Source organism: Oncorhynchus nerka, linkage group LG14 (genome assembly GCF_034236695.1).
Source record: "Oncorhynchus nerka isolate Pitt River linkage group LG14, Oner_Uvic_2.0, whole genome shotgun sequence".
Taxonomy (NCBI): domain Eukaryota; kingdom Metazoa; phylum Chordata; class Actinopteri; order Salmoniformes; family Salmonidae; genus Oncorhynchus; species Oncorhynchus nerka.
The window spans coordinates 16,871,149-16,889,098 of NC_088409.1; the positions used below are offsets into that span (position 1 = coordinate 16,871,149).

General features: G+C 43.6%; 1 protein-coding gene across 1 annotated transcript in view; it reads left to right on the forward strand.

The window, feature by feature from the left end:
- ptk2ab (protein tyrosine kinase 2ab) overlaps window positions 1-13,570 on the forward strand; it is a 142,654-nt gene extending 129,084 nt beyond the window's left edge. Inside the window, exons 27-32 of the mRNA XM_065027571.1 lie at window positions 3,038-3,100; window positions 4,597-4,636; window positions 6,115-6,218; window positions 11,390-11,545; window positions 12,365-12,445; window positions 12,671-13,570. Coding sequence (XP_064883643.1) covers window positions 3,038-3,100; window positions 4,597-4,636; window positions 6,115-6,218; window positions 11,390-11,545; window positions 12,365-12,445; window positions 12,671-12,889 — 663 coding nt within the window. The 3' untranslated portion in view covers window positions 12,890-13,570. The remainder of the gene's footprint in view (window positions 1-3,037; window positions 3,101-4,596; window positions 4,637-6,114; window positions 6,219-11,389; window positions 11,546-12,364; window positions 12,446-12,670) is intronic.
- The last annotated feature ends 4,380 nt before the right edge of the window (window positions 13,571-17,950 follow it).

The window sequence follows — 17,950 nt, forward strand, 5'->3', positions numbered from 1 at the left end:
CAAAAAGTTATATTTTGGTTTCATCTGACCATATGACATTCTCCCAATCTTCTTCTGGATCATCCAAATGCTCTCTAGCAAACTTCAGACGGGCCTGGACATGTACTGGCTTAAGCAGGGGAACACGTCTGGCACTGCAGGATTTGAATCCCTGGCGGCATAGTGTGTTACTGATGGTAGGCTTTGTTACTTTGGTCCCAGTTCTCTGCAGGTCATTCACTAGGTCCCCCAGTGTGGTTCTGGGATTTTTGCTCACCGTTCTTGTTTTGACCCCACGGGGTGAGAACTTGCGTGGAGCCCCAGATCGAGGGAGATTATCAGTGGTCTTGTATGTCTTCCATTTCCTAATAATTGCTCCCACAGTTGATTTCTTCAAACCAAGCTGCGTACCTATTGCAGATTCAATCTTCCCAGCCTGGTGCAGGTCTACAATTTTGTTTCTGGTGTCCTTTGACAGCTCTTTGGTCTTGGCCATAGTGGAGTTTGGAGTGTGACTGTTTGAGGTTGTAAGGTGAACGCACCAATTTGTAAGTCGCTCTGGATAAGAGCGTCTGCTAAATGACTTAAATGTAAATGTAAATGTTGTGGACAGGTGTCTGTTATACTGATAACAAGTTCAAACAGGTGCCATTAATACAGGTAACGAGTGGAGGACAGAGGAGCCTCTTAAATAAGAAGTTACAGTATTGAGAGAAAGTATTGAGAGAAACTTTTTTTATTGACCAAATACTTATTTTCCACCATAATTTGCAAATAAATTCATAAAAAATCCTACAATGTGATTTTCTGGATTTTTTTTCTCATTTTGTCTGTCATAGTTGAAGTGTACCTATGATGAAAATTACAGGCCTCTCTCATCTTTTTAAGTGGGAGAACTTGCACAATTGGTGGCTGACTAAATACTTTTTTGCCCCACTGTATATACATACACACAAACCACACACACACACACACACTATATATACATACACACAAACCACACACATACACACTATATATATACATACACACATACCACACATATACAAGCACACACACACACACACACACTATATATATATACATACACACAAACCCCACACACAGACACACTATATATACATACACACATACCACACACACACACACACACACACACACACACACACACACACACTATATACATACACACATACCATACACACACATACCTCACACATATACAAGCACACACACACACTATATATACATACACACATACCACACACACACAAACCACACCTTTACCTCACACACACACAGACTTGCCCCTTCATGTTCTGTTTGCAGGGTGTTTACTTACAACTGTAATGTCTGACACAAATGTACTTCATCATTCCTTGGAAAGCCCTGTGTTAATTGTGCCTAGATGTGGTACATGATGTTTTGCACTGGCTTCATCCCCCTCAGTTATTCTAGTAGTACCGTATCATTATCTCTGAGATGTGTCCCAGAGCGCCTCAGTTCACTTCTTGGATCATTTTTTACATTCAACGGACAAAGACGTTTTCAGAGAAGAAAGGGGGAAACAAAAACCATCATCTTGTGTTTTTCAGACCTTTGGCAAAGCTGTCAACTTTTGTGTGTTCTCAAAGTTGTATATTGTGTGTGTGTGCGTGCGCATGCCCAGGTGTGGCTAAAGCAAATTCCTAGCTAATTATAGGTTTGTCCCTCCATGCGCCGTCAAGTATGGTAAACTTATTTTGACCCACAGTTGGTGAAGGCAAATGTTCTTTGCTGGAAAGCTGAGTAGGTTGTATGTAGTTTAGACCCGTAGACTCTTATTTCATACAAGGGGAGGGACTACTAGAAGAAAGGAAGGAGAGGACCAGGGGAGAGAGATAGGGAGGGAGAAAGAGACAGAGGTGGAGAGATAGAGACAGCGAGGGATAGAGAGAGAGAGACAAAGAAGGAGGAAGAGAGAGGCAGGCGAACAGAGAAAGACCGCTATCTGGCTGCATGTTCACTTTGTGTGAGTCAGTCAGCGAGCCAGTCAGTCAGTCAGTGAGCCAAGCCGTGTAAACAGGAGTAAAAGTGGGGAACCTCTCTCATCCTGTTGATGGAATTCCTAGCAGCTCCATGCTCTCCTCCCAGGCACTGAAACACCCAGCAGAGAACAGCAGTCCAAAGGATGCAGGTTTTCAAGTCCTGCCTGGGAAAACTGGTACAGCATTAGAGAAGGAGGCAGGGAAGGAGAGAGGAATGCGAATAGTTTGGCAGGCAGCTGGCGTGAGACTGAAGTTTTAATAAGTTACCGGGCAGAGCAGCAGCAGGAGTACATTTGCTGCACTGCGGGATTCCAAGCTGTGTACAACTGTTCCTTCTGTGTTGAAGTGCTAGAAAGATAAATCATTGAATGTGCCGACTACTGTAGATGTTAAAATATATTAGCATACTAGAAAAAATATTATCATACTAGAATTGATGCTCATCAAGAAATAACAGCGACAAGTGCACAGGGAAACCATTTAAAACAACTGTAGGTGCGTTACAGCACATTAGATAAAGTCGCTCAGAAGATGTGGTTTTAGCTGCAATCTAATGTCGACTTTGCTTGTGGAAAACGGTATGAGCGATGTAAGGGTTTTAAACATGCGCAGTTGTTGGGTCTCGATCCTTCTGCAAGTTGGATGAGCAGCACATTTACCTCAGCAACAGAAAGTCACGTCAAAGACTAGCTAGCTTACATTAGCTGAAACCCTATATTACAACACACACACACAAATAATAATGACCTCTCCAAGGATCAAGTGGAGAATGTCTCTTGTTACCATTTTGTCCTGTGTTTACGTAGCAGTGATTTGTATTTGTCATGATATTGTATATTCATTTTGATTTGATCTGACTGATTTGAATATCAGTGCATCAGATGTCATACCACTGTTATAGCAAGATAATGTCCATTATCACTGTGATATAGAGAAATAATGATTGTTTTCCACGTGGAAATCAGTCTGAGCATTTGTTTGTTCGTTCGATCATTCATTTAACCTGCTGTGTCTCTCTCGGTCTCAACCAGAAGCCGGATTCAAGGATTTCCAGAGGCAGCATTGACCGGGACGACGGCATCCTCCACGGACCAGTAAGTCTCCTCTTGTTACCTGGTTTCCCTGGATGGAATAACAGTCAACGCTATCTCCTGTTCTCTTTACCTCTCTCACAAATATGCAAAATACCTTGGGCTTTCACTCAAAAGAAGTTAAAGACATTTTGTCTGGAGGGGGGTTCCTGTCAATGTCTCTCTGTTGTCTGTTCTTGTTGTACCACTCCTAGCCTGGGGTTGTGTATGAGTTATACAGTGAGTCAGTGAGTATTACAGTATGTCAGTCGTATAGTGGGAGAGAACACTCCCAGACAGCCTGTGTAGTAACTCTAGAGGCTCAAGTCAATCAAACCAGTATTTCTGTATTTACGCTGTAGTGCAGTATATTAGCAGGCATAAATGTTTTCCTTACTGAATGGTTTTGTGGTAAAATAGCAACAGGCCCCCTGACAGATAGATGCTATCAGTTTTTAAAACACCACTTTGGCTCAGAGAGCTTCAACATATAAATGCATAATAGATACAGTGCATTCGGAAAGTGTTCAGACCCCTTCTGTTTTTCCACATTTAGTTACGTTACAACCTTATTCCAACATGTATTAAATTGTCATGTTCGTCGTAACGAGGAGACCAAGGCGCAGCGTGATGAGAATACAGTCCTCTTTATTAAAGGAAGAGCACTTCAACAAACTAACAAAACAACAAAAGAAACGTGAAGCTATAAACACTGGTGCCGACACAGGCAACTAGACATAGACAATAACCCACCAAATACCCAAGGAATATGGCTACCTAAATATGGTCCCCAATCAGAGACAACGATAAACAGCTGCTTCTGATTGAGAACCAATCTAGGCAACCATAGACATAAAAACACCTAGACTAGAAACAAGCCCATAAACATACAAAAACCCTAGACAGGACAAAAACACATATATCACCCTCGTCACACCCTGACCTAACCAAAATAATAAAGAAAACTAAGAAAACTAAGGTCAGGGCGTGACATACATCAATACAAATTCCCATCAATCTACACACAATACCCCATAATGACAAAGCGTAAACAGGTTTTTTGAAGTTTTTTCAAATGTATTAAAAATAGAAAACTGAAATACCTTATTTACATAAGTATTCAGACCCTTAGCTAAGAAACTCAAAATTGCACTCAGGTGCGTCCTGTTTCCATTGATCATCCTTGGAGATGTTTCTACAACATGATTGTTGTCCAGAGAATCAGCAATCAGCAAGTGTTTGATTGACTTAAATGTAAACAGGGAATACTGCATATGGTCTGTTCTACAGTTTGTTTTCAGGCTATCACTGTAAAGCAGAGATGTGTTTTTACTGTGGAACGCCGTGGTGGTTGGCTGTGGTCCGGTTAGGTCTGTGTATCCAAGCAGCAGGAGAGACCACAACAACACAGATGACACCAGAGAGACTGCTCACTGGGATGTTGTGGGAAAACACTGTTGGAAATGTGGAATGAATCCTGCTGGTTTATTTCAACTGCTTGTTTGTGTTTGTTTGTGCAGACAGGAAACCAGCACATATACCAACCCATAGGCAAACCAGGTAATGTCTCAGCCAATGTAATTACAAGTTTACCTTACACTTATTGTTTTCACTGTTTCCCTGGTTCTCTGACTCTAACTCTGACGGGCTCTGACTGGCTCTGACACCGACTCTAACTAACTGACTGGCTCTGACACCGGCTCTGACTCCGACCGACTCTGACACCGACTCTGACTAACTCTGACTGGCTCTGACTCTGACACCGACTCTGACTCTAACTGTGACGGGCTCTGACACCGACACCGTCTCTAACTCCGACCGACTCTGACACCGACTCTGACTAACTCTGACTGGCTCTGACACCGACACCGGCTCTGACTCTAACTCTGACGGGCTCTGACTAGCTCTAACTCTGACTGGCTCTGACACCGACTCTAACTAACTCTGACTGGCTCTGACACCGACACCGGCTCTAACTCCGACCGACTCTGACACCGACTCTGACTAACTGACTGGCTCTGACACCGGCTCTGACTCCGACCGACTCTGACACCGACTCTGACTAACTCTGACTGGCTCTGACTAGCTCTAACTCTGACTGGCTCTGACTCTGACACCGACTCTGACTCTAACTGTGACGGGCTCTGACACCGACACCGTCTCTAACTCCGACCGACTCTGACACCGACTCTGACTAACTCTGACACCGACACCGGCTCTGACTCTAACTCTGACGGGCTCTGACTAGCTCTAACTCTGACTGGCTCTGACACCGACACCGGCTCTGACTCTAACTCTGACGGGCTCTAACTCTGACTGGCTCTGACTCTGACACCGACTCTAACTCTGACTGGCTCTGCCTCTGACGGACTCTGACTCCGACCGACTCTGACACCAACTCTGACACTGGCTCTGCCTCTGACTGGCTCTGCCTCTGACTGGCTCTGCCTCTGACTGGCTCTAACTCTGACTGGCTCTAACTCTGACTGGCTCTAACTCTGACTGGCTCTGCCTCTGACTGGCTCTACCTCTGACTGGCTCTAACTCTGACTGGCTCTGCCTCTGACTGGCTCTAACTCTAACTCTGACTGGCTCTAACTCTGACTGGCTCTAACTCTAACTCTGACTGGCTCTAACTCTGACTCTGACTGGCTCTGACTCTGACTGGCTCTAACTCTGACTGACTCAGACTCTAACTCTGACTCCCTCAACTGTTCTAGCACATTCCTCAACCATTTTAACTGCTAAACTGTGTTGACAGGCTGACAATTTGGCTATTTCTGCTAGGCCTGTGTTAGTTTCTGCTGCCATAATAGTAGATATTTGATAGGAATATCGTTGAATCTGTGAGAGTTTGATAAGAAATGCTACAATTCCTGTGCATCTTCCATATAGTCATGCGTTGGTTTTATTCCTTATGTAACTGATGATGGTCCTTCGCCTCCACATAACATGCATATATCGTACTATATGTTGTAGTTTAGGTATCTGTTGATTCTTTTGTACTCCAGTATCTGATGGGTCCTTTGCCTCCACAGAACATGCAGCTCCACCAAAGAAACCCCCCCGTCCTGGAGCCCCCAGTCACCTGGGTAGTCTGGCCAGCCTGAACCCCGTGGACAGCTACAATGAGGGAGTGAAGGTAAGCTGATGCTCACATGTTTATTCTACCAATCAAACTTTACACTCATTCCACAACAATCCAGTGATTTGGCTTTTTATCGCTCAATTTAAGCCCACAGATTTACATGTCTCAAAGTTGTTTCAATATATTTGTAGTTTTTGTGTTGGTATTCTACTTTTGCATGTGCACTCCAAAACTAAGTGTTCATCTGTCATTTTAAAGCTAGAATCCTTCATTGAAATGATAACGAAGTGGTTCACCCCACCTCTGTTTTGGTAAAAGCTGAGGGATGGACCTGGAGAAATGTAACCACGTTCAAATTCATAGACAGAGCTGTGGATGCAAGGACTGGCCATCCATGATATCAACATGATAGTTGTAACCATGTTTAAATTCATAGACAGAGCTGTGGATGCAAGGACTGGCCATCCATGATATCAACATGATAGTTATAACCATGTTTAAATTCATAGACAGAGCTGTGGATGCAAGGACTGGCCATCCATGATATCAACATGATAGTTATAACCATGTTTAAATTCATAGACAGAGCTGTGGATGCAAGGACTGGCCATCCATGATATCAACATGATAGTTATAACCAGTTGTGGATGCAACCATGTTTAAATGATAGTTATAACCACGACAGAGCTGTGGATGCAAGGACTGGCCCATCCATGATATCAACATGATAGTTATAACCATGTTTAAATTCATAGACAGAGCTGTGGATGCAAGGACTGGCCATCCATGATATCAACATGATAGTTATAACCATGTTTAAATTCATAGACAGAGCTGTGGATGCAAGGACTGACCATCCATGATATCAACATGATAGTTATAACCATGTTCAAATTCATAGACAGAGCTGTGGATGCAAGGACTGGCCATCCATGATATCAACATGATAGTTATAACCACGTTCAAATTCATAGACAGAGCTGTGGATGCAAGGACTGGCAATCCATGATATCAACATGATAGTTATAACCATGTTTAAATTCATAGACAGAGCTGTGGATGCAAGGACTGGCCATCCATGATATCAACATGATAGTTATAACCACGTTTAAATTCATAGACAGAGCTGTGGATGCAAGGACTGGCCATCCATGATATCAACATGATAGTTATAACCATGTTTAAATTCATAGACAGAGCTGTGGATGCAAGGACTGACCGTCCATGATATCAACATGATAGTTATAACCATGTTCAAATTCATAGACAGAGCTGTGGATGCAAGGACTGGCCATCCATGATATCAACATGATAGTTATAACCACGTTTAAATTCATAGACAGAGCTGTGGATGCAAGGACTGACCGTCCATGATATCAACATGATAGTTATAACCATGTTCAAATTCATAGACAGAGCTGTGGATGCAAGGACTGGCCATCCATGATATCAACATGATAGTTATAACCATGTTCAAATTCATAGACAGAGCTGTGGATGCAAGGACTGGCCATCCATGATATCAACATGATAGTTATAACCATGTTCAAATTCATAGACAGAGCTGTGGATGCAAGGACTGGCCATCCATGATATCAACATGATAGTTATAACCATGTTTAAATTCATAGACAGAGCTGTGGATGCAAGGACTGGCCATCCATGATATCAACATGATAGTTGTAACCATGTTTAAATTCATAGACAGAGCTGTGGATGCAAGGACTGGCCATCCATGATATCAACATGATAGTTATAACCACGTTTAAATTCATAGACAGAGCTGTGGATGCAAGGACTGGCAATCCATGATATCAACATGATAGTTGTAACCATGTTTTGAAGCTAGACAGTGTTTGTTTACATTGACTTTGTTTACAAACATCAGAGTAAAACAAGTTCATATGTTGGGTTCTGCTAAGGTACGACAGTTGAACTAAGCTCCTGAGGCATTTACAAGTTATATTCTTCAAATATCAATGGGTATATACACTGAGTGGACAAAACATTAAGGACACCTTCCTAATATTGAGCTGCACCCCCTCCCTTTTGCCCTCAGAACAGCCTCAATTTGTAGGGTCATGGACTCTACAAGGTGTCGAAAGCGTTCCACAGGGATGCTGGCCCATGTTGACTCCAATGCTTCCCACAGTTGTCAAGTTGGCTGGATGTCCTTTGGGTGGTGGACCATTCTTGATACACAGGGGAAACTGTTGAGTGTGTAAAACCCAGCAGTGTTGCAGTTCTTGACACAAACCGGTGCACCTGGCACCTACTACCATACCCATGTCTCAATTGTCTCAAGTCTTAAAAATCCTTCTTTAACCCATCTCCTCCCCTTCATCTACACTGATGAAGTGGATTTAACAAGTGACATCAATAAGGGATCATCGTTTTTCACCTGGTCAGTCTGTCATGGAAAGAGCAGGTGTCCTTAATGTTTTGTACATTCAGTGTTTAATTCATTTATACGTGCAAGAATGGATGTTGCATTTAAGGATTCTATCTGAGAAGTTCATGACTATGCTTCTAAAACATGACTAACTGTCCCTATTTCTGTTAGAACATTCCTACATGACTTTACCATGTTGGCCAGATCACAACGACTACCACTGTATTTCAACTACACAGACTTCCCCTTTTTTATGACACCCAAAACACCGGAGATGTCACTATTTTCCTCCAGTGATGGTTACTATGGCAACAGTCCGCTTGAGTTTCTCTGTGTCAGCATAGAACATCCAGGAGCGTTACCTTCCCTAAGTTATCCAAACTGTTAGCTCTGTTCTGCTACCACTGCCTTGGTGTCATTAGGATGCGTCACAAATGGCACACTATTCCCTATATAGTGCACTACAGTACTTTTGACCAGAGTCCTATGGGCCCTGGTCAAAAGCAGTGCACTAAATAGGGGGCCTTTTGGGGTGCACCCTAAGCCTCAGCTAAAGCAGTCCCAGCTGTAGTTCACCCCCTCTCTCCTCCTTCCCCAAACACGCTCATAAATACCACACGATCGACCAGGCAGTCAGGCCTGCAATGCACCCTGGGAAGGAACACACTCTTTCCATTACACTGCCTTCTTACCATCAGCGTGGAAAATTATTTAACAAGAGGAATAGTCTAGCTAATGTGGTTCCTTGTTCCTGAGAAAGAAGCCAACTTGTAAACACTGACATGGACATTATCAGCCATCATGACTGGAACTGAGATGGTCAGACTGGGCTATGATATGACGCATCACAAATGGCTTCCTATTCCCTATTTAGTACACTGCTTTTGACCAGAGCCCCATAGGCCCTAGTGGTAAAACGTTTTGCACTATATAGGAAATCGGATGTCATTTGTGAAACTATACTACTATGTACTCAGTACTGTACTACCATGGTAACCTGTTCCCTGTTCTGATGAGGGAATTAGTGAGATTCATGCAAAAGATAAACACGTGTCAAATAAAACACAAAGACTACATTTACACAGGCAGCACAATTCTGATATTTTGCCAGTAATTGGTCTTGTGACCAATCAGATCAGATCCTTTGCCAATAATTAGGTACATTCTCAGAATTGGGCTGCCTGTATAAACACAGACAGTTTCATGACCACAACATTTGAGTCACCACCTCTGTAGATATTTCGGTATTTACTCAACCAACCTCTCCAAAACCTTATTTATTTGGATGAAACGTTGCTCTCTGGTGTTATTGCGTGTATTGTTAATGCTTGTTGCATTAATATCTTCTCCCTCTTCTGTCCCTCTTGCCTCTGCCTTACTGTTGTTGAACTTAGCCCTGGCGGGTAAGAGAACACTGTGAATGTGTGTGTGTGTGTGTGTGTGTGTGTGTGTGTGTGTGTGTGTGTGTGTGTGTGTGTGTGTGTGTGTCTTTAGACCTAACTTCTCACAGAGTTGTCAATCAGTTGTAATTTGATGCTGAAAAGCAGGCTATGGTTTGGGTTGTGTAGTGGGGTGGGACAATGGAGTCCATCTGTATCTCTGGTAACAGTCCATTTCTAATGCATCATCTGATCTGGGGCGCTTTACAAATGGCACCCCATTCCCTATATAGTGTACTACTTTAGACCAGAGGGCCCTGGTCAGAAGTATAGTATATAAGAAATAGGGTGCCATTTGGGACTCAGCCAGGGTTCATTCACCTGTTGTCTGTTCACTGAACCACTTTAGCCTTCTCATCCTAATGCATTTCTTCCATTCACCGTACTGATACAACACCTCTTTACCATCGATTAAGTGGGTCTTATAGTGGGCCATGTAGAGGTCTTATAGTGGGCCATGTAGTGATCTTATAGTGGGCCATGTAGAGGTCTTATAGTGGGCCATGTAGTGGTCTTATAGTGGGCCATGTAGTGGTCTTATAGTGGGCCATGTAGTGGTCTTATAGCGGGCCATGTAGAGGTCTTATAGTGGGCCATGTATCGGTCTTATAGTGGGCCATGTAGCGGTATTTTAGCGGGCCATGTAGAGGTCTTATAGTGGGCTATGTAGTGGTCTTATAGTGGGCCATGTAGTGGTCTTATAGTGGGCCATGTAGCGGTCTTATAGTGGGCTATGTAGTGGTCTTATAGTGGGCCATGTAGTGGTCTTATAGTGGGCCATGTAGTGGTCTTATAGTGGGCCATGTAGCGGTCTTATAGTGGGCCATGTAGCGGTCTTATAGTGGGCCATGTAGCGGTCTTATAGTGGGCCATGTAACGATCTTATAGTGGGCCATGTAGTGCTTGTGTATGTTCAGATCTGTGTTTGTGTGGCCATAATAATGTGTTTGTCTACGTCATTGTTTCAAACAACTCTCTGAATCCTAAATATAACACATTGACTTCTTCCTAAATGGGATCTGTGCACTTTTGACACTTTTGACATGATTTAGGAATAATGCTGAATTCCAAATAACTCCATTATAGAAAGTATTGTTTATTCCAGATGCTGACATCTTCCTAACATAACCTCTAACCCTCTCTAGACCCAATGTACAATTTCAAGGACTTGATTTAGCCCCTGGTGACAGTCTCTACAAACATTTCAAATTCCTTGGGTGTTTTGTCATTGTGATTTACTACCATGAATGAATGTGGTGTTGACTGACTGGTGATATATACTGCCATCTATTGGTGAGAGTTAAGAAATGCAAGGTTGAACATTATATGAATCATCTGACCCGCTCTGTTATTTCTCCATCTCTGCTCACAGTGTATTTTTCTCCTTCATTCAGCTCCAGCCTCAGGAGATCAGCCCACCCCCCACTGCCAACCTGGACCGCTCTAATGACAAGGTCTATGAGAATGTCACAGGACTGGTGAAGGCTGTCATAGAGATGTCCAGTAAAATTCAGCCAGCGCCTCCCGAGGAATACGTGCCAATGGTCAAGGTAGGAATGTTTTATCCACTTGACCTTTAGCAGACTCTCTTATCCAGAGAGACTTACAGTAGTGAGTCATTTAGCAGACTCTCTTATCCAGAGAGACTTACAGTAGTGAGTCATTTAGCAGACTCTCTTATCCAGAGAGACTTACAGTAGTGAGTCATTTAGCAGACTCTCTTATCCAGAGAGACTTACAGTAGTGAGTCATTTAGCAGACTCTCTTATCCAGAGAGACTTACAGTAGTGAGTCATTTAGCAGACTCTCTTATCCAGAGAGACTTACAGTAGTGAGTCATTTAGCAGACTCTCTTATCCAGAGAGACTTACAGTAGTGAGTCATTTAGCAGACTCTCTTATCCAGAGAGACGTACAGTAGTGAGTCATTTAGCAGACTCTTATCCAGAGAGACTTACCGTAGTGAGTCATTTAGCAGACTCTCTTATCCAGAGAGACTTACAGTAGTGAGTCATTTAGCAGACTCTCTTATCCAGAGAGACTTACAGTAGTGAGTCATTTAGCAGACTCTCTTATCCAGTGAGACTTACAGTAGTGAGTCATTTAGCAGACTCTCTTATCCAGAGAGACTTACAGTAGTGAGTCATTTATCAGACTCTCTTATCCAGAGAGACTTACAGTAGTGAGTCATTTATCAGACTCTCTTATCCAGAGAGACGTACAGTAGTGAGTGCAAACATTTTCATACTGGTCCCCAATGGGAATAGAACCCACAACATTGGCGTTGCAAGTGCCATGCTCTACCAGCTAAGCTACATGGGAAAGAACAGATTTCTAGGATTGGTTCATATGAGTATATTTGTGTTTCAGGATGTGGGTCTGGCACTGAGAACACTCCTGGCCACAGTGGATGAAACAATCACGTTACTTCCAGCTAGCACACACAGAGAGGTATGTTAACCAGGCATGGGCCTCTTCTGATCCAGCACTATGTTAGTCCCCTCTGCCCTCTCTTATACAGGACATTTTGTTTTAATTAGTTATATAATACTGGAATATGTGCACCCTGTTCATTCGCTGAACCTATTTTTATTTTATCTCTCAATATATTATAATAATAATAATAATAATATATGGAACATTTCTGTTTTAATAAAGTACTATCTTATCTTAAAGGTGGAGATGGCCCAGAAGCTGTTGAACTCTGACCTGGCGGAGCTGATCAACAAGATGAAGCTGGCCCAGCAGTACGTCATGACCAGCCTGCAGCAGGACTACAAGAAACAGATGCTGACGGCCGCCCACGCCCTGGCCGTAGACGCCAAGAACCTTCTAGACGTCATCGACCAGAGCCGGCTCAGGATGTTGGGCCAGGCCCGGCCGCCACCTCACTAGCGCTGTGGGAGGAGGGTGTGGAGTGTGGGATGAACTGAGTCAACACAAAGCTTCTGTCTGAATGACTGTCTGGACAGATGGAAGCCATGTGAAGGCAGCCTTGGGTTTGTTCACCTGTTCTGTCATGTCTAATCAGTGATTACTTCAAGGAAGGGAGGAATGAGGAAGATTTCACTGTGAAGGAATTTGAATGGGATACTGCTTCTACAGGACCATCATATGGACTGGACTCCATGTGCATCACCAGGCAGACTAGCGACCACCTCTGACCCTCACTCCCCAACACACCACTCCTTTTTATAGACTTGGAATCTTTGAAGAGTTATTTTATTTTATGCTGCACCGATTGTGTCGGCTGACTAACTGTGAATTCCTACAGTCCCAGATTTCATCTGAAGAAGAATCAGGAGGCACACTTCAGAAACTGCTCCCCCCAGAGGACATATGGAGGATGATGTGGACAACACAACTGAACTGGAACCTCTCTGCTTTAGTAGACAGAACACTGAGCTCCTCACACTACGTCTAACATGTCTGCTTCATTGTTAACACTTGTCACAAGCTCAATAGTGATTCATGGAGGATCACAAACACTGGGATATATTTTGTCTTGGCTCAGTCGGCCATCTTGTCAAATAGGAGAAAATAAAGGATGAAATAAAATGATGACAAAAAGACAAAGCTGTGACAGTGCTTTCCTGTGGTTACGAATGACAGCCAAAGCTGTGACAGTGCTTTCCTGTGGTTATGAATGACAGCCAAAGCTGTGACAGTGCTTTCCTGTGGTTACGAATGACAGCCAAAGCTGTGACAGTGCTTTCCTGTGGTTATGAATGACAGACAAAGCTGTGACAGTGCTTTCCTGTGGTTATGAATGACAGCCAAAGCTGTGACAGTGCTTTCCTGTGGTTACGAATGACAGACAAAGCTGTGACAGTGCAGCCAAAGCTGTTGCTTTCTGTGGTTATGAATGACAGACAGCAAAGCTGTGACAGTGCTTTCCTGTGCTTTCCTGTGGTTACGAATGACAGACAAAGCTGTGACAGTGCTTTCCTGTGGTTACGAATGACAGCCAAAGCTGTGACAGTGCTTTCCTGTGGTTATGAATGACAGACAAAGCTGTGACAGTGCTTTCCTGTGGTTACGAATGACAGCCAAAGCTGTGACAGTGCTTTCCTGTGGTTATGAATGACAGACAAAGCTGTGACAGTGCTTTCCTGTGGTTATGAATGACAGACAGCCAAAGCTGTGACAGTGCTTTCCTGTGGTTAAATGACAGCTGTGACAGTGCTTTCCTGTGGTTATGAATGACAGCCAAAGCTGTGACAGTGCTTTCCTGTGGTTATGAATGACAGCCAAAGCTGTGACAGTGCTTTCCTGTGGTTACGAATTGACAGCCAAAGCTGTGACAGTGCTTTCCTGTGGTTATGAATGACAGCCAAAGCTGCTGTGACAGTGTGCTTCCTGTGGTTACGAATGACAGCCAAAGCTGTGACAGTGCTTTCCTGTGGTTACGAATGACAGACAAAGCTGTGACAGTGCTTTCCTGTGGTTACGAATGACAGCCAAAGCTGTGACAGTGCAGCCAAAGCTTTCAGTGTGGTTACGAATGACAGACAAAGCTGTGACAGTGCTTTCCTGTGGTTATGAATGACAGTGCAAAGCTGTGACAGTGCTTTCCTGTGGTTATGAATGACAGCCAAAGCTGTGACAGTGCTTCAAAGAATGACAGCCAAAGCTGTGACAGTGCTTTCCTGTGGTTACAGAATGACAGAATGACAAAGCTGTGACAGTGCTTTCCTGTGGTTATGAATGACAGACAAAGCTGTGACAGTGCTTTCCTGTGGTTATGAAGCCAAAGCTGTGACAGTGCTTTCCTGTGGTTACAACAGCCAAAGCTGTGACAGTGCTTTCCTGTGGTTATGAATGACAGCCAAAGCTGTGACAGTGCTTTCCTGTGGTTACGAATGACAGCCAAAGCTGTGACAGTGCTTTCCTTCAGCCAAAGCTGTGGTTTTCCTGTGGTTACGAATGACAGCCAAAGCTGTGACAGTGCTTTCCTGTGGTTATGAATGACAGCCAAAGCTGTGACAGTGCTTTCCTGTGGACAGCCAAAGCTTGACAGTGCTTTCCTGAATGACAGCCAAAGCTGTGACAGTGCTTTCCTGTGGTTATGACAGAATGACAGTGCTTTCCAAATGACAGCCAAAGCTGTGACAGTGCTTTCCTGACAGGTTACAGTGAAATGACAGCCAAAGCTGTGACAGTGCTTTCCTGTGGTTATGAATGACAGCCAAAGCTGTGACAGTGCTTTCCTGTGGTTATGAATGACAGCCAAAGCTGTGACAGTGCTTTCCTGTGGTTACGAATGACAGCCAAAGCTGTGACAGTGCTTTCCTGTGGTTATGAATGACAGCCAAAGCTGTGACAGTGCTTTCCTGTGGTTATGAATGACAGCCAAAGCTGTGACAGTGCTGTCCTGTGGTTATGAATGACAGCCAAAGCTGTGACAGTGCTTTCCTGTGGTTACGAATGACAGCCAAAGGATGGTGTTAGCATGTCATTTATTGTCCTTAATGATGTTTAGCTGAATCTTTCATTTTTCCAATCGTTTAATAGATTTACATTGATATTTTAAACTTTCCTGTGGTTATCAGAAAGCTGTGATTTCATCACACACATGTTCCCATTTAACACCAACAGATTATGAAATGACAGCCAAAGCTGTGACAGTGCTTTCCTGAATGACAGCTGAAAGTGCTCCTGTGGTTACGAATGACAGCCAAAGCTGTGACAGTGCTTTCCTGTGGTTATGAATGACAGCCAAAGCTGTGAGCTTTCCTGACAGCGGAATCAAAAGCACAGTGCTTTCCTGTGGTTATGACAGCCAAAGCTGTGACAGTGCTTTCCTGTGGTTAAATGACCCCAAAGCTGTGACAGTGCTTTCCTGTGAATAATGACAGCCAAAGCTGTGACAGGCTTTCCTGTGGTTATAAAGCTGTGATGCTTCTGACAGCCAAAGCTGTGACAGTGCTTTCCTGTGGTTATGAATGACAGCCAAAGCTGTGACAGTGCTTTCCTGTAAAAGATTGTTTCCTGTGCACTATTGTAAAGTGGCTGAATTCCACTGGATGTCTTAAGGTGAATGCACATTTGTAAAACTTGTCGCATTTCTGGATAAGAGCGTTCCCAAATGACCAAAATGTAAATGAAAGACATCTCAGCAGTACTTCTCAGACTCATCAGCTATTACACAGGTCTTATTCAGCTATTACACAGGTCTTATTCGTAGCTTACTGACAGGTTACCATTTAACACCAACAGGAATGAATACCTTAAAGGGTCATCTCAGCAGTACTTCTCAGACTCATCAGCTATTACACAGGTCTTATTCGTAGCTTACTGACAGGTTACCATTTAACACCAACAGGAATGAATACCTTAAAGGGTCATCTCAGCAGTACTTCTCAGACTCATCAGCTATTACACAGGTCTTATTTAACACCAACAGGAATGTACCTTAAAGGGTCAGCTTACTGATTCATGTTACCATTTAACACCAACAGGAATGAATACCTTAAAGGGTCATCTCAGCAGTACTTCTCAGACTCATCAGCTATTACACAGGTCTTATTCGTAGCTTACTGACAGGTTACCATTTAACACCAACAGGAATGAATACCTTAAAGGGTCATCTCAGCAGTACTTCTCAGACTCATCAGCTATTACACAGGTCTTATTCGTAGCTTACTGACAGGTTACCATGCTTATCATTTAGGTCTATCTGGGAGATCTTCTGAGAAGAGAGAGGACACCCATTGACTGACTTTAACATGTACTCCAATCAGTTGAACATGTAATGATATTGATCTGGATATTGAGCTTGGCTACAGCCAGTTCCTAAGCTATTCAACAAGGTGTATTATTCCTCCTGGTTTCCTCACCAGCTTTATCCTCAGTGGTCAATGCAAGTGTCATGAGGCTCCAGGCATTGTTTTATGTTCTGATTACAGTCAGCGTTGGAGGTGAGTGAACTGCATCTCAGTGCATCGACTGAAGTGACATATAAAATGAAATGACAAATGAATGAATGAATAATGCATCTCTGGGAAGGGATAGACTGAGTAGCAGAATAAAGGGAGTCTTCATTTTCTTTCATGAGTTGGATGATCAACTGTAAAAAAATATATATATATATACACTGCTCAAAAAAATAAAGGGAACACTAAAATAACACATCCTAGATCTGAATGAATGAAATATTCTTATTAAATACTTTTTCTTTACATAGTTGAATGTGCTGACAACAAAATCACACAAAAATCATCAATAGAAACCAAATTTATCAACCCATGGAGGTCTGGATTTGGAGTCACACTCAAAATTAAAGTGGACAACCACACTACAGGCTGATCCAACTTTGATGTAATGTCCTTAAAACAAGTCAAAATGAGGATCAGTAGTGTGTGTGGCCTCCACGTGCCTGTATGACCTCCCTACAACGCCTGGGCATGCTCCTGATGAGGTGGCGGATGGTCTCCTGAGGGATCTCCTCCCAGACCTGCACTAAAGCATCAGCCAACTCCTGGACAGTCTGTGGTGCAACGTGGCGTTGGTGGATTGAGCGAGACATGATGTCCCAGATGTGCTCAATTGGATTCAGGTCTGGGGAACGGGCGGCCCATAGCATCAATGCCTTCCTCTTGCAGGAACTGCTGACACACTCCAGCCACATGAGGTCTAGCATTGTCTTGCATTAGGAGGAACCCAGGGCCAACCGCACCAGCATATGGTCTCACAAGGAGTCTGAGGATCTCATCTCGGTACCTAATGGCAGTCAGGCTACCTCTGGCGAGCACATCGAGGGCTGTGCGGCCCCCCCAAAGAAATGCCACCCCACACCATGACTGACCCACCGCCAAACCGGTCATGCTGGAGGATGTTGCAGGCAGCAGAACATTCTCCATGGCGTCTCCAGACTCTGCCACGTCTGTCACATGTGCTCAGTGTGAACCTGCTTTCATCTGTGAAGAGCACAGGGCGCCAGTGGCGAATTTGCCA